The 22,781-nt window shown below is 40.7% G+C and overlaps 1 protein-coding gene across 2 annotated transcripts; it reads right to left on the bottom strand.

Annotated features, from left to right (window-relative positions):
* Positions 1–503: 503 nt before the first annotated feature.
* On the bottom strand, positions 504–22,078 carry dila (centrosomal protein dilatory). Of its 2 annotated transcripts, XM_019056969.2 has the most exons (9): positions 21,859–22,078; positions 20,302–20,418; positions 15,228–15,357; positions 10,260–12,939; positions 8,821–9,058; positions 6,376–6,575; positions 5,380–5,551; positions 2,516–2,691; positions 504–2,063 (listed from the first exon to the last, which is right to left on the bottom strand). In XM_019056969.2, exons 1-9 carry the CDS (start codon positions 21,937–21,939, stop codon positions 1,937–1,939), a joined length of 3,921 nt encoding a protein of 1,306 aa, XP_018912514.2. In that variant the 5' UTR covers positions 21,940–22,078; the 3' UTR covers positions 504–1,936. The 2 variants fall into 2 exon arrangements, 1 of the variants encoding a protein (XP_018912514.2); XR_002009884.2 differs by lacking the exons at positions 504–2,063; positions 6,376–6,575 and having other exon boundaries at positions 2,554–2,691.
* Between the last annotated feature and the right edge of the window lie 703 nt (positions 22,079–22,781).

Raw genomic sequence — 22,781 nt, 5'->3', positions numbered from 1 at the left:
TACCACCTAAATTTCATAGTTTTTCACGATTTCCGCAATTTTATGGCAAAAGATGAAGTTGCACAATCTTAGCATCATTGCAATGCTAGTGGTCCCTTTTTGCAAAATGCAATCCATGTATGTTTCTCGTCAAATTCATTTTTTTCTCCTTATTTTCCTCTTTTTTTTTTCCTTTTCATCGGAGTAAGGCTATGACTTCAGCGTGCAGGACCGTAACACCAATCGCTTAGGTTTCTGTGGGCAGAGGAAAAACCATAGCGCCTGCATTATTCTTAAACGCAACACGGGCATCTATTGAACACGAATAGTTGCATTCCTCAGGCGCGATGAGCACTGAGTTGTTGTTGCGCTCAATAACTAGACACAATACTATACCATAGAGCTGAAGAATGAAGACCTGTTCTGGTTATGTCCGTTGCTAATAGAATGCAATTAACTATATAGTCTGATGTGTCATTTCGGGTAGGGAAGGGTGTCCATACTGCGGATCAATAAATTGGTAGTCTCAATGTCATGCATTGTTTATTCAATTATATTTTTCCGAAGTTTCTCGGTACGTACATAATAGCACCATAATCGGGGCTGATAACATCTAAATAATACAAGAGAAATTAAAAAATTCAACAAATAGGTAATAAACATCAATAACAAGAAGTCTTACAGAGTAGAGAAGGAACATTTCTGTAGGTAAAGAAACTGAAGTTAGATGAGCTATGCGATTCGAATAATGAAAACCAAAGCAGAGGAATTAATTGAATCTAATCGATATATCGATTATAGCTGTCGTAATATAGCTGCCTCATCATATTTCTGTTCGTTTCAATCGAAGTAAACGCCTTCTGTACTAACAAAATGTAAAATGATTGAACATTGCTAAAAGTTAACATGCAGATAGCGGCATTTGAAGACCGTAAGGGACCGATCGCCCCATACCCTATACATACCAAGATTGACCTCTTTCAGGGAAACTTTTGGTGAAGTTAAATCAATTTTAGAGAATTTTTGGCGATGTGTAGCCCTCCTCTGACGCAAGATTTGCATTTCCGGACAGCCTTCACCCCCCCCCTCCCCCTCCCAATACATTTTGGGAGAAACGAAGCCTCTGTTAACATCTTTTTCATCGGTTTGACTATATCTCGCTGGCTAAAATGGGAAAACACTTCATTTGGATTTTTTTGTTCGGTTCTTTATTTTCGTTGGCTTTCGTTTGAAAAAAAGAAACATGATCGTGAATTTTTAAAAGTTGGAATGGAGGTTTCGATTTATTTCGACTTCCGACATGAGACGAATCGCACTCTGTAACTCATCGTTTCGCAAGTGGTACATACGACAACGTATAGGTACCCATATTTATTTGTTTATAATATAGTCAGTTTTTATTTGAGGTTTAACGATAAACGCCATCTCGAGTCAGAATTGCAGCCATGCGGTCATGCCACTGGATAGCATTTCCAAGAAACTTGGTATCAACTTTCCATCAAAATTGCAGATTAACAAATTTTTCAAACTCGCATCAAAATACCACTTGAAGCTTCCTGCAATCTTGCCCACATACAACCGAATATCAACCTTAGAGCAAGTTCATACATCAACATTGCAGCAAAACTTGATAGGCAACCTTAGTAAAATTATGGAATCAAGCAGTAAGCTCTCTGCAATATTTGATGAGATTGATTAGAAAATTTTGAAATTTTACCGGAGGCTTGTTCGAACGCTTGCAGCAAGCTTGCGGATTCGCCATAAAAATTGTGGAACAACAACCTTGCGGTGGGCTTGCGGCAAGGTTGCTGCATCATTATACATAATCTTGCACAAGCTAATATCAATCTTGCCGCAAGCTTGTATACTATGTTAGAAGCATTTAGGTGATATCTCATAAAAACTAATTTTACAAATCCGCGGAAAAGTTCCAATGCGAGTACACTTTGTGCGACTGTCATGAATGACTTCCATACTGTTCCTCCGATATTCTTTCCAAGTGACTGCATCGGCTTAAGGCAGCAGCTAGATCCTTCTGTAATTGACTGATGCGCTCGTCTTTCCTCGCAACCGTCTCTAAGACCCTGAAATTTCAAAATAATTTTCTCAAATATTGGCTATTTTTACCAAACTTTACTCAAGAATTCAAGAAAGGAAGCGTATTTTAAGGCCACGCATAATGTTTGTCAGTAAATTTTTCCAATGGTTTGTGTTACCTTATTGTGTATTAAATGTTCAGAATACTATAGAATTCTAAATATCTTAAATGAGCATCCAAGTAACACAAGTTGCAACAGACTGTCATTCCGTGGTTAAATTATCGCGACTGTATCGGAGTGCTGCGTGTTTCTTATCTACTAAATGAAGGGGCTCTTCCTGATGAAATTTATCACAATAAAATTGTAATATGTACGCACGGAAATCTACCCCTGAGCACGTTATTAACAAGTATTCTTCACACAGGTCAAACTAAGGTTACATATAATACTAATGAGGACTTTATTCTCTTTGAAAAAAAAAAAATAAGAATATTTACCTGTTGCAAACCTGTGTTGATTCCCATTCTTTCTCGCCCTTGAGAGCAGCAATTTCAGCCTCGTGGTTGAGTCGCATTTGCACCAGCTCTTTTTTCAGCTTAGATATGTGGTTTGAAAGCTCGTTCGAAGCTGAATTACGCACTTCAACCTGGTCCTTTGATAGACGATCGCAAAGCTGAAACGAAACGAAAATGCAATGTCATCTATTGAGTAACTTCTACGTAAATACACATAGTTCCTCAAGAGCTACTTGAAAATGAGAAAAGGAGTATCAAAAAATTATCGAGAAATTGAACTAGGAAAACTCCAAACAATTGCCGAAAAACTTATTTTATTGGGGGAGGGAAGGGGGTTATCTAGGGAGTAGGGACTAGATACACCACCACGTTACGCTACTATACAGTCTGTATCTTTGAGAGGTAATACTTATCCCAATCACTGATTGCATTATCGCGTAAACTGATCATAATGTGCAGGAGCATAACTAATGAATATCTGCGTCTTTGTGAGGAATTTCAGGTATAAGTAAATCAATACTTATTGAAAATTGGGGGAACGGATATCGCTCATTGTCATAGTGGATTAGAGCGAAATTAGCGTTGTGATCTCACTCTTACACACTGTCGATGATCGACGACCGAGCTCCTACGAGTTATCGAACGATCTCTTTAAAAAATTCGGCCATTATTGCTTCTAAAAACACTGTTTACTTCGCAAACCTAGTGGCGGATCTCGTCCCTCGATCATTACAGACAGGGACGGACTGGCCGGGGTGGCGATGGGGCGATCGCCCCACTTTCATCGGCCAAAAGGGGTCCCGGAGGGGCCCCTTTTGGCCGATTTGAAGGGCCGTATTTCGCCGTTTCGAAGAAGCGCCCGAGGGCTTTTTCGGTTCGTCCGCCCTCGGTTCGAGGGCCCCGAGACTCCTGAGAGGACAGGACACTTTATTGCCGATTCGGAGAGCACCCTGAAGAAGCTTTTTTATGCCGTATCTAAGGGCGTTGCATTTTGAGAGCCCTTTTTTCTGATTCGAATAAGTCCAAAGGGGTCTTTTTTGTCATTTCAGAAGAGCCCTGAAGGACTCATTTATTGCCGATTCGAAGAAGACTCGATGGAGCCTTTTTTGCCGCTTCTAAGAACCTTAAAAGAGCCCCTTTATCTGATTCGAAGGAGTCCTTTTTTGCCGTTTCCAAGGGACCATTTATTGCCGATTTGAAGAGGCCTTGATGCGGTTTTATACCGCCTCTAAGGACCTTCAAGGCACCGGGCTCTTTATCGCCGATTCGACAAAAGGGTCTTTTTTGCCGGGGGCCCTTTGGTACTGATTCAGAGAGGCCTCGAGGGCGCATTTCTATGCAATTTTGAACTTTGGAGGCCCCTAGTAGGGAACCTTTCCTACCTTCCTCAAGGGATTTCGTAGGGGCCTTCGGCGATTTTTCCCCCCTTTAGCGAAATCCATAATGGGGGCTGTCCATATAATACGTAACGCAGTTTTTTCCGATTTTTTTACCCCCATCCCCCCTCCGTAACGCATCGTGACGCAAGCTCGAACCATCCCCCCCCCTCAAAAAAAAAAAAAAATAAATACGTAACACAAGCCTCGCCCCTCCCCCCTATTTTGGTCAGTTTTTTAAATTAACAAGGAAAAAAAAGGTCTTGCGGCAAAAAAGAGTTACGTAACGTTGGGCTTGACCCCCCCTCCTCCCCCTTAATACGTTACGTATTGTATGGGCAGCCCCAATGACTTTTTTCTAATTCAAAAATTCCCGCGACATAAGGCCTCTTTTGACACATTTAAGACGCGCGTGCGAGTCGATTCCTTCAAATACCATAGGGCTACTTCACTCACTCACAAGGCTCGAGGCTTGTCTGGATCGCGAATGCCGCCGGCGCCACACAGTTGTCATTAGTGTATGGCTCGATATTACAAGACCGGTAAAGCGTGAAGAACCAATGGGAAAGTGAACAATCCGAGCTTCAAGACTTTTTCGTAAAACTGTGTTTCTATTTCCAGTTTAATTAACACAATAATTTTCAAAGTGTCAGATTTTTGTCAATTTTTTGTTTGTATTTTTATTTTCATTCTTATTTTTATTTCGATGGCTAAATTCTGAAAACACGTATCTCGGAATCCGCATCATTTACTCATGAACCCTGAGACTCATAAGGATACACGCAAAACATGAGCATCCTTATGAGTCTCAGGTTTCATGATGCGGATTCCGAGTTACGTGTTTTCAGAATTTAACCATCGATTTATTCATTCATTACGCGTCATTTAACTAGTAAACGGCACTGATTTTTCTATGAGCAGAGCAAAGAAAGGATCCAATAAAACGTTCGAAAAAAATTAAGACAGTTGTCAATTTTGGCGGCTAAAAAGTACATTTAAAAAAAACAAACGAACAAAAAAATCCGAACTGTGTTTTTCAGAATGTGTTCTTTTTAGACTGTCACTATTACTATTCTACTTGATTCTATGTATCTTCTGTATACTAATTTAGCTTTGGCACAATTTTTCGTTGGAAGAGGAAAATAAAAGTTGAATTCCAAGTATACAACGGATTCTCATTTTTTCATCCAGTTTAAGAAAATATACTAAGTTTTGCATTTCTGGTCTCTTTTTGGATAATGTTTCAAAAATAATATTAAAGAATAGGGTCTAAAATAGCGTAAAATGCATTCTAAAAGCGCCTAATTTTCAAAATTTTCCGGGGGAGGGCCCCCGGACCCCCCTTCTACTGGGGGGCCCCCCAGACCCCCCTACTACTGGGGAGCCCCCCAGACCCCCCTAGGGGCCCGCCCCATACTTAATTTAGGGCCAGTCCTCCCCTGATTACAGATTCACTTGAACAGAACAGACCTCTTTGAGCATATTGTTTTCCGATTCGACTCTAGAGAGTTGAGATTTGAGTTGGGAAAGTTGCTCCTCTTTATCACGAGTCTCATTCCGGGTCTCGGTGAGTTTTTTCCGCAAAGTATCGGTCGTTTGCTCGTGTTCTTCGCTCTCTCTTTCGAGTTGCTCCTTCAAACGTCTGAAACAGGAAAAAATAGGTTAACGAAACAAAATTATCTAAAATCTAACCCTTCCCCACCCCCTCCCATTGAAATGTTACAAATTTGGACGGTGAGCGAAAGTAGGAATGGATCACTAGCCGAGGTAAGAATTAAAGCATCATGAAGCTTATTTCCTCATTGAAAGTTCATGAGCAACTTGAACAGTTGAACCAGTGGCGTGGCGTGAATTGCGATATATCGATTGTTATGCCATTTAAACCTATGGTAAAGAATCGATTATTGAGGTGTTCGCTGCAAACACCCTGTTTATCGATCCTTTTCCATAGGTTTAAATGGCATAACAATCGATATATCGCAATTCACGCCACGCCACTGAGTTGAACATATCAGAAATTTCCGATTGCAGGATAGGACGACGATGGAATGAAACTCATCACTCATTATAATCAGAAATATACGAGAGATAAAAAAAGATTCAAGCTGGAATGTCTTTTGCGATGGTTTTGTTCCAACAAGATACCAGAACGACGAAATCTCTAAATTCAATGGACAAGGCAACTATATCAGCTCCTATGATTGTTTGCTGCCTATCGGGCCTTTTTGAAGGCGCTTTGAATTTCATTCGGATGAATGAGATAGGTAAACACGAGTTTTTTCATACCCACCTCAGCAATGACCCTCACCTCTCTCCTGCTTTCCCTCTCTCTCTCCCTCTTTCTCCTTCTCCTGCTTCTTCTTCTTCTACCCCTACTACTCCTCCTCAGTTTCTCTTACATATCTCCCAAAATTATGCTGAGCTAATATTAAAAAAACAATATGAAATAAAATATTTCCAACTTACTTTAATTTGTTTTCGATGGCTTGTTCTTTTTCGCTGGTTTCCCGCTCAAGTTTTTCGATCACTGATTCTATATGCCGGTCTCTTTCTCTCTTGCATTGCTCTCTCATTAGTTTCTCTTTTTCATTTAATTTAGCTAATTCAACCTCTCGCCACCTTTCTTTCTCTTCATCCGCAGCAGCCTTTATCCTCTTAATTTCGCACTAAAAAATTAACAAAAAATTGGTGCCACAAAAAAAAGGAACAACATCACGGGAAAATTCAAGGAATTGTCTCTTTCCGTCGCAATTAAACGTTTAATTTTTGCAAACGAAATTGAATACCTACGATGTTCAACTTCAACATGTTAAGTTGGAATAATATATTTTTAGGACAAGGAAAATGTCTTAACAGCTATGGGGTAAAGGTTGCTCAATTATCCTCCAGAGAAAATGAAGAAAATTGAAAATGAAAAAAATTTTAAATCGCTTTCTAAATGGGCAACTGATACAGAAATTCACAGCAAAGAAGAATTTCAGAATTCAATTTGAAAGAATTATACCGAGGTGAAACTCCCAAACTAAGTCTCTCGGTTTGCAACGTTGCAAACTGCCTGCTATACTTCATCTTTCAAATGGAAAATTACTTCTTCTTCAAAATTTCTTCTTTTTTTCATGCTGATAAAATTATGCGAAAACTTGATGAAATGGTGACGATTTTTTCTCCATCATGAAAATAAAGCGAGCTCGGAGATTTTAAAACTTAGCGAAGGAGATTTTAGGTTTCACCGTCGAAATCATGTTTATTTCTGTTCGTCTTTTTTATGGAAGTGCTTCAAGGGCTACGTGAGTGACACACTCGAAGATAGTGTTTAACTTTTCTCCCGAACCCAAGCGACACCTCAATGCCAGCATAGAGCGGAGCTTTACGATCTCACGCCTCGACGCCATCGCGCCTTCAATTTTTCAGATGCAACACAGACATCCATCAAGCACGAATAGTTGCATCTTTGCGCCTTCGTAAACATGCGTCTTTTCCTTTGCTATGTTTCCATATTGTGTTTGTTCCGTTTGTCTTTTTTTTTCCAGTAGTGCTTCAAGGGTTATGTGAGCATTGAGCAAGTGTTTTTTAACTTTTCTCTTGAAGCTAAAAGACATCTCACTGGCAACATCGATCGGAGTATTGCGAATTCTCGCCTCACGCCATCGCTCCTTCAATTTTGCAAAAGGCAATAAAGATATCCATCAGGAACGGATAGTTGTACCTCGGTCATCTACGCACGCTGAGGTGTCTCTTTTTTTGAAATTTGAGAAAATTTGTAGTTAAGTTTGCCCAAACTGTGCTATAATGTGTCAAAATAAAAAATAATTTTGAAAAAAAAATAAATAAATAAATAAATAAATAAAGATCTCTCGAGCGCCGCGGAGGGCTCATGTCTAAAATTTGGTATTTTTGGCGAGAGTTATGTCGTGTGAGGGAAATTTGTTGATAATCACCCTCAGGAATCCTTTTCGACTTTTTTTTCTGAGAGAGTTACATATGTCAGATGAGAGGAGAAGCTTCAGTATGTTACCAAAATGGTGAAAAGTTAAAAAAGGAATATCTAACCTTCAAAAACGTAGAAATAGCATTGAAAAAACTTCAAAATCTATCAAAATTGATGTATAAAATAACGGGTAAATTTGACCCCAACTTAGGACTTTACGTATAAAAAAAGTATTGAACATTTAAGGGTTAGTGTCACCAAACAAATGAAGAAAGAGGGAAGAAAACACACAATTTTTATCGTGTTTAAAAAAAAAAAAAAAAAAAAAAAAAAAAAAAAAAAAAAAAAAAAGTCGAGACTTGTGTAGCCCCCTGACGGTGTTCGTAGGATGAAACCAGCAAACAGTCTATAGGTTAGGCTGAACCCACCCTCTTTCACAATGGTAATTATTTTAAGAATCGGCTGCTGGACTGGGAACTCAAACGCGAGGTAAAGAAAGCAAGCAAACCTGCAAGAAAGAATACAGCGAGGTGTCGCTGTTATCTTCGCATCATGTCTTTAAGTTTTTAGGGAATATTTTAAACAACGTCTAAATCGATGGCCAAAGTTCGAAACCACGTATCTCCGTCTGCGACGCTGCAGATTTCCTGTCATACTTCATTGTTGCTCTGGGAAGGTGTAATTTCTTGGATTCTTTCTTAATTTTTCGTCTCTCTAAGCAGAATATTCTGTAAAAATTCATAGCTATGAAGATGACTTATTTCTCTTCAAAAAAATAAAATAGGAGCAGGAATTTTGAAATACCTTAATGGAGGGACGTGATTCCGCACTTTGGCCGTTGAGATGTTATTAGATCGATGTCTAAATTTCAGGATTATGAATGAAAAACATCGATCTCGTGTTTCCAGAAATTAGTTTTACTTCCATCTTTTCTGCGGGTTATAACTTTTCGGGATCGGCACTCTGATTTTGTTGCCTCTTACCTTATAATTTGCTTCGATAGCCGCTAGTTTTTCCGTGGCGAGTTTTTCTTTTTCAGTCCATGATTTCTCGAGCTCCTTCTCCCTTTGCGCGAACCTTCTTTCAAGTTCCCTTTCCCTCTCTAGGAGCATGGAGTCTTTTTCTCTTTCCATCGATTCTCGCTCAGCGTGCAAATCCGCGATCAACTTTTTCCGCTGATCTTGATATCTTCTCTCCAGTTCTTGCAGCTCATTCTCCAGCCTGCAACACCCGAAAAACAGAAATTTCGTTTTAAAAAACTAGAAACGATTATACTATTAGCAGACTTTTTAGCAATTAGCTCATTCATTTTACGTTCTAGCATTTTAATATACTACTCTACTACTACTCTACTATTCATCGTTTCCCTATACGAAAGAACGTAACTACATTTCGGTGTTGCCAAATTGGATAAATTACGTTCCTTTGTGCAGGGAACGACGTATTATCATAATGTTCTGATGATATTTTTAAGGGCAGATGCAATCTTGCTCAATATTTTTCTGAAGATATTCCAGAAATATTGAACTATATTATTTGGGAGAGAAAGATCTCGGAAAAACTTTCATTTTCATGCTAATTCATTTAGTATTAAAGTGTAAATAGAAAGTCTCGGCCAGTTTTGATTTCGTAGCCAAAAAATGACATTATAGCCCCTGCGGATAAGCTTAAAGAGTCATTCTCACCGAAAAAAATTGCAGATTTCGGACGGATTGAAGCAGCATTTTCCTGGGGCAAAAAACGTCGCATTCGACATGGAGATTGATTAAATCCAACAATTTTTTTTTTTTTTTTTGCAGTTTTCAATTGTTTCGTTGCAAATGACCGTTTAGACTTATGCGCAGGGCTGTCGTCGTTTTTTTTCTTTTTTCTTCTTTTTTTTTGTAAAAATGTCAAAATCTGCCAAGATTTATTCCTTAAGCGATGTGATACATCTAGGGGCGTCATTTCGATAGAAGGGCAGCGTTTGGATGTCAGGCCCATGGAAACCGCTCGGAATGACGGGGAGGAAAGGCGTGAAAATTCCGATGATTTCGGCCGAGTACGCGACCGCCGCTACTAACCACTCCACTAAAAGGCAAACAAAAAAAAACAAAAAAGAGAAAAACCTCCGTATTTTTTCCCGGCCCTGCAAAAACCTAAAATGGCGCCCCTGGATACATCACTTACGCCAGTGAACATGCGATATATCGGCACGCCCAAAAGCCAAGACGAATCACCTCAATATGTGCTGAGCGGCTAATAATTGGATCACATTTTGAAAGAAGGAACCACTATCTCTGGCTCTTCCATAAAAGCACCTTTCTACATAAGGAAACCAGTGGCATACATGTTATTTTTAAAATAAGCCAGAAATAGTAGTTCCTTTTTACTAGATGCGATCCAATTCATAAAACGGAACGATAAGTATGCAGTGCCTTACTTATTCCTAGCGGCTTCTTTCTCCAACGTCAGCGCGTTCTCCTTTTCAGTCTCCATCTTCTCTCTAAGAGCGTTCATCCTCCGATTGCACATCTCCTCTTGCTGCTCGAGCTGCTTCTGGTAGATCTTCTTCATCTCGGCCAGCTCCTCTTGATGCTGATTGGCCATCCTATTCAACTCCGGCTCGAGGCTCTTCACGGTTATATCCTTGATCCTCTGCGTCTTCGCGTCGATCCACTTATCCTTCCTCAGCTTCTCCGCCGCCAGATGCCGCTCCTCCTGCTTCTTCATCTCCACTTTGTACTTCCCCTCGAGGTTCTTCAACGTCACGTCGTATTGCTTCTCCATCTCGCCGATGATCTTCGTGCACTGGTTCGTCAGAGTCAGCTTCTCCTTCAAGAGCTGGTCGATGAACTTCTGGTGCCGCTTGATGGCCGCCTCGCTCTCCTCCTTCTGCTTCTTCAGCGACTGCTGCATGTCCTTCAGCCTCTTCGCCGAAGTCTCGAGGGTGACCTCCATGTCCTCGACCTGCAGCGACAACGTCATCACTTTCTGCGCCAGCTCCGCGTTACTCAGACTAATCAAGTCGTTCATTCGGGTCGGTCGCGGCTTGGTCCCCGCTTTCGGCGTCGAGTGGTCGACGGCCCCCTTGTCGAAAGTCTTCCCGTCGATCTCGTCTAACAGAGTCCAAATGTCGGAGGAACTTGATTTTTTGCTGGTGGTCGCGTTGTCGCCTCCACCATACTTGGAGGTCTCCTTTTCGTCCTCTTCTATGGCTTTTATCACATCCATCAGCTCCATGTACGGCAGACTTTTTTTGACGTCGTCTTGGCGTTTTAAAGAACCAACTCTAAAGTTGGAAGAACTAGATTGGTCTCGAGTTTTATCTTTCAGCTCCTCAGATTCGATTCTGGTCGGGGTCCACGTGTTGAAATCGGACACGCCGGAGGTCGCAGGTTTCTGCCGCGGACCATCCCCTTCAAATCGATGAGTAGGCAATTCGGAAGACATGCATACGTGGTGACTCTCCTCAGCCGAGTCGAACTTTTTCAAGGGGTCTATCTGCCGGTTGACAGAATAGAATATTTCGTTGCTATAATGGCCATCGATCACAAATTTTGTCACTTCCTCTATCTTCTCATTCGAAAGAATGTTTTGTATATTTGTACCAAGTTTGACTGAGTCGTTTGGGAAGGATGAGGATCTACTCTCTGGATTTTTATCACGATCGTCTGTTTCAAACCTCACCTTATGCTCCGGCTCAAAGGAAGCGCCGTTTTCTCTGAGTTCCTTGCTGGTGGTCCTGATCGGTCCTCCGTTTATCACAACCGTCGATAAAGTTTGAACTTTGGTGCTGTATTGGATAGGGTAAACGGTGGGGATATATTTATCCTCCGCACATTTACTTTCCGGAATTTTCCGTTCGGCTTCCCGTAAAGCTGCACTTCTAGCTTCTAAAACCCGATCTTGCTTGACTTGCGTCGTTCGAAAACTGGCCGATCGTTCCATTTGATCACTCTCCGTTTTTCCAGTCAAATCGAGCTCATTTTGGGTGCAATTTGGGACGGGCGAATCTGTTTTACTGTTGCTGGGTTGGGAGTACACATCGGACGACGTTTTACCCGTCGAATACCCGCTGCTCGACATCACCTTATCGGTTCCGCAAGAGCTGACATTCGAGCTTTGGCACGCGTCTTTGTCGAACTTATCCGCGACCTCGGGGAAGCTATCGAACCTCTTCGAGTTCGCCGCGTTGAACAAAAACGACGACGTCGAAGAAAAATGATTCTTCGGCGATTTATCCTCTTGACCGTTCCCAGTTTGAGGTCGAGATGAAGTGTTCTCCGTTTTACTCGCTTGCGGCGGCGAGTAGAAACCAATCTTATGCAGCGTGCCGTCGATCAACTCCGATACACTTTCATAATTCATCTTGTTCGGATACTTCGCCGCGACGGGGTTGAGGGGGCTGTAACTTCCGTAGCTTTCCCCGGACTGTTTCGCGTTATTGTTACTATCGTTTTTGCTCAGGGATGTATAAGGACTGCGCAGTCCGTTCTTCTGATTTTCAACGGGCTGGTTTTGTCGATCCTGAGTTCGGTTCTCCAAACCATTGTGATAACTTTCGGATTCTCGTATACTACTTATGGTCCTAGATTCTTGGCGGGAGGTACAGGATCTCTTGGCGATGTCGTGTTCTTGCGGGATGCGTTCTTTGGAGCTCTTGGGGCGGGGCGGCTCATCGTCCCGAAGAAGTTCCTCGTCGTCGATGTCGTTGAGGACGTTGACGACGGATTCGGTGTTGGAGTAGTTTCGGAGCTCGAACTTGCTGGCGTGGTAGACGGTGCCGTTGGAGTCGGTCGTGGTTTCTTTCCGTTCGAGGATCATGGAGGCCTTGTCGGTGCGGGAGCTCGGGAACCAGCGCTGGAACTTGAGAGCGACGATGTCGTCGAGGTTCTCCTCGTCGGAGATGTTGACGACGTCCATGGTGGGGTCCGGGCGGAGGCCGCGGTTGGGGTCGGTAGCCGTGTGGAGGCCCCGGTTGGAGAAGGAGGGGTTGTTGCGGGTGTCGCCGCCACCACTTGGGCCTGCCCCCCCGCACGGCTTCCGGCGATTGTAGGCCGACACCAGGTCGCTGTCGGAATCGCTTGAGAGGTGGTTCGAACCGGAGTACAGCCCGAAATCTGGAAAAGTGTTAAGTCACGTATTAAAGCTCCACTGAGACCATTGGCGGATCCAGAAAATTGGCAACATTGTCTTTTCTCCATTTAAACCTATGGAAATACATCGATTCTTGGAGAAGACAGGTGCTTAAAAAAGAATCGATTATTTAGCATAGGTTTAAATGGAGATAATGCAGGGTTGCCGAATTGCTGGATCCGCCTCTGACTGAGACATTGCATATCTGACTAATAATAAAGTTGATGACTTTAAATACGAGGGGAGACTGGAGTAGCCTATCAGGACTCTAGGACATATCTCGGTGGGTCCTGCGCCCTCAGGAGCAGAACCCCCAGAAAGCTCCCTCCGTGACGTCTTTCAAGCGTCTCTGAGGACCGTCTCGAAGAGCCGCCTCTGCTCAAGAATCAGGCACCACTATTTGGACCGCGTTAAGCAGAAAGGAACCAGGCCACATCAGCTGTTGCAAAATATAATTGGGGAATTTAATTGTTTAAATAGAAACGGTTGGGCAAATTTTTGAGCACATTTCAGTGAATTTTCTGCTTAGTGCGAAGGAAATTTCTTAAAATTTTCCAAGGAATCTGCACAAACGCTCTTATGTAAAAAATTAAATTGCTCAATTAAAGGAAATAGGTGATGGGCTTGGTTTCTTTCTGCTAAACGCGGTCCATTCTTGACTCATCTAAAAAGTGACATAATAGTAGCCATTAGATTTCCCTTGCAACTAGGTGCACTTATGTTCGTTGAATGGATGAACTGGATGTAGTGTAATTTTATGACAAAATTCAGTCTAAATGATGATAAAAAGAAAGAGAACAGATCTCTTTTCTCTCATTCAGCTCCTCCTTGGACAGTTCCTCCTTATTCTAAACGTGTGAAACACTATCAGGCGCAATAATACCACTATTCAAGCTCGAGGGAACTCGTGTTGCCTACACTACTTGATGAAGGCTAATCGATCGCCGCTTAGGAGTAGAACTCTTGGATGGATTCAGCTTGATGCATTTTTCGATGTCTTGTTGGGAAACGTTAATATATTTTTCTACCCACTTCAATCCCCTCCTCCCCCCCCTTCCCTTTCTCCGATTAGCGGTAACGACACTGTGTTTTCAGATGATGCTTTATGCACAGAGCGGATGTAGGTATGATTCATGTTTCTCAGCGCTCTTAACTTGTGCTTGTCTCTCCACTCTAACGGCTACCTAAACACAACCAAAAAAGTAAAAGAAACCATCAAAACGCTTACTACCATGCTCCCGTGCTGCGGAAAAACATCGTTTGAACCTTTAAGCGTCGCCAAATTTCCTTTGATAAGAAACGAATTTATTAGGAAATTTTTTTATGTTTTCCTTCCTTTTTTTCAGACAATTTTGTTTGCAATTTACTCTAAAATAGCTGAAAGTTTCAAGAACAAAAAAAAAGTGTATGACTTTTTTCCAATGTATATTTTTTATAGAGGGTAATTTCGGTAACATTCGAATGTTCATACGGCGTTTTTTCAAAGCACAGCACAATGCTAAACTTGGCGCTTGTGACTTTCCACCCAACCATGGCGCCTGTGACTCGCCTTTCCTAGCCTTGTTTTTTTTTTTTTTTTTTTTTTTTTTTTTTTTTTTTTTTTTTTTTTTTTTTTTTTTTTAAGCGCATCATACATATAATTCGACAAAAAACTAGAATTTTTGTTCGTTAAAATATCTGAGAATTGCAAAACGACCAATGACTGAATTCCAGCAAAATGGCGCTTGCGATACTTTTCCGGCGGATGACAATATATCAATGGTAAAACTGCAGAACTGTGTATCTCGGTTTACGGTGTTGCAGACTTCCTGTTATACTTCATTTTCTACAGGGTAAACTACTGAACGTCATTTTTTCAAAATTTCAGTGATTTTTTCTTTTCTCATAAAAAATATTCTGTGAAGACTTCAAGCTATGATATTGGCTCGATTTCCTTTTAAAAAGTAAAATAGGAGCGGGAATTTCAAAACACCGCAGCCCAGGGGCGGATCCAGCAATTTGGCAACAACGGATCCCATCCATTTAAATCTATGTTAAATAATCGTTTCTTGTCGAAGCACCTGGCCCCTCCAAGAATCGATACATTTCCATAGGTTTAAATGGAAAAAAACAGTGTTGCCAATTTGCTGGATCCGCCAATGCCGCAGCCGAGATACGCATTTTTGCAGTTTCACCGTCGATATCCTAAAAAGTTCCTGCGCTCATACTTGAAACTTGAAAAGTTGGAGCAGTCAAAGCTGCGCGTCATGACACTTGACAGGGCGGTGCTCACCGTGCTCGTCGAGACATGCGACACTTTGACGAAAGTTGGCGGCCAGTTTGCTGTTACGCCCAATCCCAATAGTTGAGGCCTCCGCGGATTGGGGTCGACTCCAGTTCACAAGTTTCCGCATCGTGTTTTGCTGTGGGCAAAAAATTGATGAGAGTTCAAAATCTCACGTCTTGTCAGAAATTTCGTGGTAAAAACCAGGGATAAAGAAAGCCCCATCATTAGTATCTTTACAACGGTGCCGTGAAAACTTTTACCTTTCAGACTCTGACTTGTAACCATGGGCGGAACTAAGGGTGGGTGGGGGAAGGGGTGAGCTCCCTCCCCCAGAAATCCACTGGATCCCTCCCAACAGATTTGAGAGATTCTTATAAGTAAAACAAATGTACTGTGTTTAACAGAAAGGAACCAAGCCACATCAGCTTTTGCCAACTTTAGCTGAGCAATTCAATTTTTTCCAAGAAAACGTTTGTGCGGATTTTCGTCGAACATTTTAAGGAATTTGCTTCGCACTAGGCAGAAGATTTCCTAAAATCTGCAACAAAAATCCGCTCAACCGTTCTCATGTAAAAAAATTGATTGCCCAATTACATTTGGCAATAGCTGATGTGGCTTTGTTCCTTTCTGCATGACGCGGTCCGAATGTGACATCTCTCAAGTTTTCAAAGTCTCAAGTTTGGTACTTGCTACAACATTTGGTTTCCATGTTGGCACTACAATGACGACTACATCCAAACTCTCAACCCACCTCGGGAGCCCTGGTAAAAATTGGCGATAAGAGCTGCGTTTCAAAATACCATAGGAATTCTTATAGCCGGCTAAAGAAGGCTACAGAAAATCATATAGCTGGCTGTGGAATGCGGAGAAAATCATACGGCCGGGCTATACGAAGCGATAAAAATTAAGCAGCCGGGCTATAGTTCCTATCGCCGGGCTTTACACTTTATCGTTTGGCTGTTGTTTTTTCGCCATCGATTATAAAAGGCTATAAGAAATTGTGTAGAAATTCGTGTGCTTTGGAAATCATTAAGTTTGATACGGAACCACCTTAATATTTACAAAACACACATTATATTTTCCTTTAATACACATTTTTTTTTCATCAATTAAAATGAGAATAATCCATACAGGATGTGCAAACATTTCAAAATCATGAGTTGAATAACGCTGACTCCGCCAGATTAAATATTAGAGCCTAACACAAAGCGGAGCGGCGACGCACTGGCGCCTACAAACCTAACAGGGATACTTCACGCATTGCGCAACGCGTGAAGTATCCCTGTTAGGTTTGTAGGCGCCAATGCGTGTTTCGCGCTGGCTGCCCGCCTGCCACGGCGCTTGAAGCAACTATTTCGCATCAGAGGTATTGCACAGTATCATACGAAACTGAAGGCGCTCTATTATATTAGCAATGGCAGGCATCCATCAAAAGTACGGAGCTTTCCTCGCAAAATAAACCAAGATACTACGGCCCAAAAAGAGAGCAGTGTTCCAAAAACTTACTAAGTCCTAGCATCCGTAATTAGTAACGTTTAGCATACACTTTATCGCCTGGCTGTTGCTTAATCGCCATCGGCTACACAAGGCTATAAGAAATTGTGTAGCCGGCTATAGAAGCTATTGGAAATCTTACAGCCGGCTGTGGGTCTATGGTATTTTGGAACACAGATTCTACTGCCGATTTTTACCGAGGAGGTAGGGTGAAAAGTGGATGGATGCAAACATTTTCAAAAATTTATCAAGCAACTGAGTCTAGTTCTGAAATTCAGCAAAGCGTTTTTCTCATTTGTTTGCAACCCAATTGATTTGGTTGAAAAAGCCGACCAAATCCACTTGCGGACACTTGCCTTTAGACTTCGATTACCATTTCCTGTCAGGGAATGTTACTTTTGCGATGGCACTATTGTTTTGGTCGGGGTTTCATTTTTATCGGAATTGTAATAATGACCATCCTAAAAATAACAATGTGACTCAAACTAGAGATTTCGGTCGGGTCTAAAATTAATTATGAGTGTTGCGAAAGAGCCACGGTTCCATTTTTCCAATCACTTTTACTCGAGAAGCACGAGAACTCGGAAAACCAGGACCGAAGGTATAAAAAAACCTACGTATTTTAAAGCTCATGGGACGGAGTGGAATCGTCAAAAATCGTGTTGAGCTCGTTCTAGAAAGCACTCTCATTTCGAATGACGTATAGAACAAGCCTGGTGACTGCACAGCGAAACAGTGGCGTGGCGTGAATTGCGATTTATCGATTGATATGTAATTTAAACCTATGGTAAAGAATCGATTATTAAGGTGTTCGCTACGAACAGCCTGTTTATCGATCCTTTTCCATGGGTTTAAATGCCAGATCATTCAATATATCGCAAAGCACGCCACGCCACTGCAGCGAAAATGGCTTTTCTGAACTATTTCAATCCACTTTGCGTGCCGCTTGCAAATTCACGCAGCAGCTTAAATTTTTGCGAACGATGAACCAGATATAGTATCTCTCAGAAACTTCGCATTTATCACTAAACACGTCTGCGCATCGCGTGATGTCACCCAGTTTTGCGTGTAATCAAGCAATGGCTATCAGGGCTGAGACTTCGTTTTTTCGCATCAGCTGATTTTACTCTATCTATCTATGGGAGACGGCTCCTTTCAATGAGAGCTTACTTACAAATCTTCCCTCAAAAGCAACTTCTTTACTTTTCAGTTTTGAGCAATTCGCAAAATATTACCACTGACTATTAGTTTAAAAATTCAGGTTTAAAGGCTCATTTAAAAGAAGATAGAAAAATCTTGTCACTTAAAAAAAATTCAAGAACAATAAAAAAACATGTTCCGAATGCGAGCTCTCAATTATCTTTTCGTGCATATCTATGGCTAAAGTGCGAATTAACCCACGTATCTCCATTGCGATATTTAAAAATTTTAAATTTTATAAATGTTTTTAAATTGTTTAAATTTTTCCAAATTTCAAATTTTTTTTCATTTTTTTTAAGAGGTAAGCCAAATTTATGGTTTGAAATTTACATAAAATATTGTGCTAAGATGGAGGGAAATCAAGGAAGTTTTCAGGAAATTACGTTGACTAGTTTGCCGACGAAAAACAAAGCATGACAGGAAGTCTGCAACGTCATAGATGGACATACGAGGTTTCGCACTTTGGCCGTCGTTCAAGAGTCAGGAGCCAGAACCTAGACCGATAAATAACTGCTCGTAGTGAAATCGTCACCTTCCGGCCAAAGTATCACAAGCGCCATGCGAGGTTTCAAAATTTCCGCCGCGATTTTATTTTTTTACAGATAAATTTTTGGTTGAATCTATTTGAAAATTTCACTGAATTTTATCGGCAGTGCAAAGAAAATTCCGTGAAATTTTAGGACAGCTTCGTTGAACGATTTCTCTGTAAAAAAATAAAATGACGGTGGAAATTTTAAAACGTCGCATGGCGCTTGTGATACTTTGACCGGAAGGTGACGAAATGAAGATTCCAAGTCCTCCCATGCATGGGAAAGAAAAGAGTCTTATTAAAAGTTAATGACGCGGCATCTCAGTTTTGCTCCTAGTTCTGGAAAAATTCCCCGCTGCACTATTAGCAATTCTTTATGAGGTTTACCAAATTAAAGAGAAGTTAACTTGCTTGGTTGAGAGGCTCAAGACATTTGGGATGAAATTGCCCCCCCCCCCCCCCAAAGATCAATGGAAAATTTCTGCGACGGCATGGCAACGTGAACCGGAGACATTTAAGGTAAAACTAGGTGCAAGTCACCGCGATCACTCAAAACGCCTTCATTTAATTGGGTATGCAATTTCGTCTCCGGGAAGTTCAAACAGTTGCTCGAGGCAAAAGCGAGTTTCCGAGGCAAGGAGCGACGCCTAATATAACTGTTATACTGCTACGATCTAAGCCTCAAATCATTGGATCAGCTCGAATTTTCTTTATCTCGTCAGATGTATCAATTTGAACCCTTCAGAGAGTCAAAAAAGTTGCTCGAAGTCAGTGATCGAATTTCATCGGACAGAGTATGCGACAAATGAACCTGAAAATAAGGGGTGTCGACCAAATAAGATGCCTAAAAAACTGGTGCGGCTTTGACTTCTTTGCATCCCTGCTTCTGAAGTTTGTTTATGGCTCGACAAAAAATGAAAAGTATCTCGGTAAAATCAGGCTCGCCGGTCAAAAAAAAAACCCCGGCAATTTTGGAAAGAAGTTAGAACACTGCTTTGTGAATAAATCTTGAATTTGCCATCTTCCACTTGCCTCAGATGTGGGCAAAAAATTGCATATTCTCTTGAGAGAGATCATCATCGGGATCATCTATGTCCTGTCAGTTGATATTAAATGAGAAATTCGTAAAAAAAAAAAAAAAAAAAAAAAAAAAAAAAAAAAAAAAAAAGTTCTTGTAGTACCAAGTACTTTCCTAACCATTCCAAAATAAATTAAGTTCATAGAATAAGTATCTACTCAAGAACAGTACCATTTACGCTCACTGTAGGATTGAGCATTCTGTGCAATGCAACATAACAAATACAGAATGTTCTGGCTACTTACAGCAAACGTGCGATTTCATACAAATATCAAACATATTCAGGAGTTGTGTGTGCCTTACGTAAGGCCATTTTCAAAAGCCAATTTGACTCTCATCGATTTGGAGAAATTTGAATTTACGTTGTTTTTAATGTTAACTACAGACATATTGTCAACCTCTGTTGTACGAGTCAGTTTTAGAAGTTTTCGATGTTTATTATCAACGTCTTCTGAGTGACGCGGAAATACGTGATGGACGTTTAATCTTTGTCCTGTTTAATGGTCTATTTGAGGCCGCATGCTTACCACAGAATGACGATTTTAAACCAGTGGCGTGGCGTGAATTGCGATATATCGATTTTCTGCCATTTAAACCTGTGGTAAAGAATCGATTATTAAGGTGTTTGCTACGAACACTCTGTCTATCGATCCTTTTCCATAGGTTTAAAGGATAGATCTATCGATACATCGCAAAGCACGCCACGCCACTGTTTTAAACGATTTGAAAAGCTGACTAAATTCAGTAAATTTAAATGCTGGCTGGCGGTTTGCGAGTACCTGATAATATCCGAGATGAGGTGTGGCTGAGACAGGACGCTTGAGATTATTCAACGAGCTTCGAGATGAATACCTGCTCAAAGCATGATTACTTCGCGGTCTTTCTTGTAAATTGATCTGTAGGTAGAGAGAGTATGAAATATACGTAAATTTGATCATCGGAACAAAAAAACGAAAAAAAAAGAGGAAAAAAATAATGAAAAAAACAGAAAATAGAAAAAATGAAATAAATTTTCTTAAAAAAAAATTAAATACACTTGGACCGCGTTAAACAGAAAGGAACCAAGCCACATCAGCTATTGCCAAATTGAATCGGGCAATTTAATTTTTTACATGAGAACTGCTGTTGTGCGGATTTTTGTGCGAATTTCTATGAATTTTCTCCATAATACAAAGCAAATTCCTTAACATTTTCAAAGGAATCCGCACAAACGTTCTCTCGTAAAAAATCAAATTCCCCTGTTAAATTTGGCAATAGCTGATGTGGCTTGGTTCCTTTCTGTTTAACGCGGTCCACTTACACATTGTTATGAACGGCACCAATTATTTTACAGAATAGAGTGACGATAACTGAGGCCATAAAATGCGTATCTCAAATTCCAACATTGGAAATATCAGCTCATGTTTGATTTTTTTTAATTAAAAAAGAATTCAATGGGTGTCTAGGTTTCAAATACGGCCCACAGTTTAAAAAAATTGGCGGCAAAGATTTGACTAAACTCAAAAATAATTAATTTTGTCAGGTTTCAGCTGTGAATCGTAATCTACGCGGACTTCTCAAATAGCGCAAAGTTGCAACGAATTGCAATTACATAGTGTAATTATTGCTGTTGTATCGGAGTGTCGTGTATGTTGTCTATTTCCCAACTCGAAGGGGCTCCGCTCATTGAAATTTATTGCAATAAAAGAAAAATTAGTTAAAATTTGTTTTGCATTGCAATATGCCCACTTTCTGACACTTGGAAGTCGATTTGGTGATTTTTCAAAATTTGAAATTTACCGATCAAATGATGTAAAAATGTTACAATTTCGTGGTGAAAAGAATTGTCATTTTATTGTATTGAATTGCAAAATTATTCCAATATTTTCGTTGTAATGTGCTACTTAGGTGATCGGAGCACTCTTTAAAAGCTATGTAATCAACACCTTTTAGAGTGAAAACTTTCTTGTGACACAAAAAGATCAATGTGGAAATATAGATTCATTATTTACAGGCAAAAATAAAAAGTCTTCCTTTAGTTCCTCTTGTTTTAAAACTCCCTCCCAACCTATTCACTTTTAAATTGATTAATCTTCGTAGGTGAAAAAATTTGAGCTACTCTCGATCTATATGCACGATTAATTTTCCTACATCCCATTCGCATGAAAAAATCTAGGTATTTCTAAAGTAATTTTGAATTTGAGGCTGGCAAGTCCATCTGATGAGAGATTCTTTACTTTTAACAAACTCATCAATTTCGTACAAAAAAAGTATAAAAAAGTTTCGAGAGCATGAATCCTAACCTTCATACTTTTTAGGGCATAGGTAAATAAAAGACAACGAAAGTACGTAGATACCTGAGATCCTGTCAACTTAAGCTCAAGCGGTGCGTCTCGGGTCTTGTCTACGGATCTCCTAGCTTTATCCACTTTGGCCATCCTGCACTTTGCAATAATGTTCGAACTTCTTCCACCCCAACTCACATTTTCGGAGGAAAAATTCAAAGGCTATGAAGGATGCAAAAATGTATTGATGCGACACATGTTCATGACGCCACTCTTTGTTTTTGATGCGGCTTGTTTTGAAATTGGCATTCTTAGAAACGGGGGTGGTTGCTATGCGTATCCATCTCAAACACGTGCCCGCCGCACAGCGGACCGAGTCAATAGGAGAGGTCGGACAAAATCTGGGAACATGACTTGATGCAAATAGTGTAAAAAATAAAAGTAAGTCATTTATAATCGGTTTTGGAAAAAATGTCAATTTGCATCAAGTCATGTGTACATAGTGCCGATAAAATTTTAAAAAAATAATGCGTTGTTACAACATAGTGAAAATCTGGAAACTTCAAACGCTTGTAACTCCGTTTATACAAAACTTTGACTTTAAGGGCGGTTCCAATGGTTTTCTTTTGAAATTTTCTTCTACGATCACCCCTTGAAATTTAAAATATGACGAAATAAACATTAAAATTTGCAATTTTAGTCAAGAATTTCAAGTCCGACCTCTCTCATTGACTCGATCCAGTGTGCGGCGCAGCGTAAGCGCCCAGTGCCGCCACCTACCTGCGTGTCAAGTCGGATCCTCTTTGCAAAGCGCTGTCGGTTCTTTTCCCGGATGATATTGTTTCGGCGGGGCAAGTTGGCGGCAATTACGAGGATATTTTATTGTCTCATGCACTCTCGAGTCGTATTGTCCCGATAAAATGGTGTAGGTAACGATTCAATCCACGAGCTCCACCTTGGAGATGTGTCGAAGCTATTTTTTTCATCAGTTTATT

Source organism: Bemisia tabaci, chromosome 5 (assembly GCF_918797505.1).
Source record: "Bemisia tabaci chromosome 5, PGI_BMITA_v3".
Taxonomy (NCBI): domain Eukaryota; kingdom Metazoa; phylum Arthropoda; class Insecta; order Hemiptera; family Aleyrodidae; genus Bemisia; species Bemisia tabaci.
This window is presented reverse-complemented; position numbering and strand designations above follow the sequence as displayed.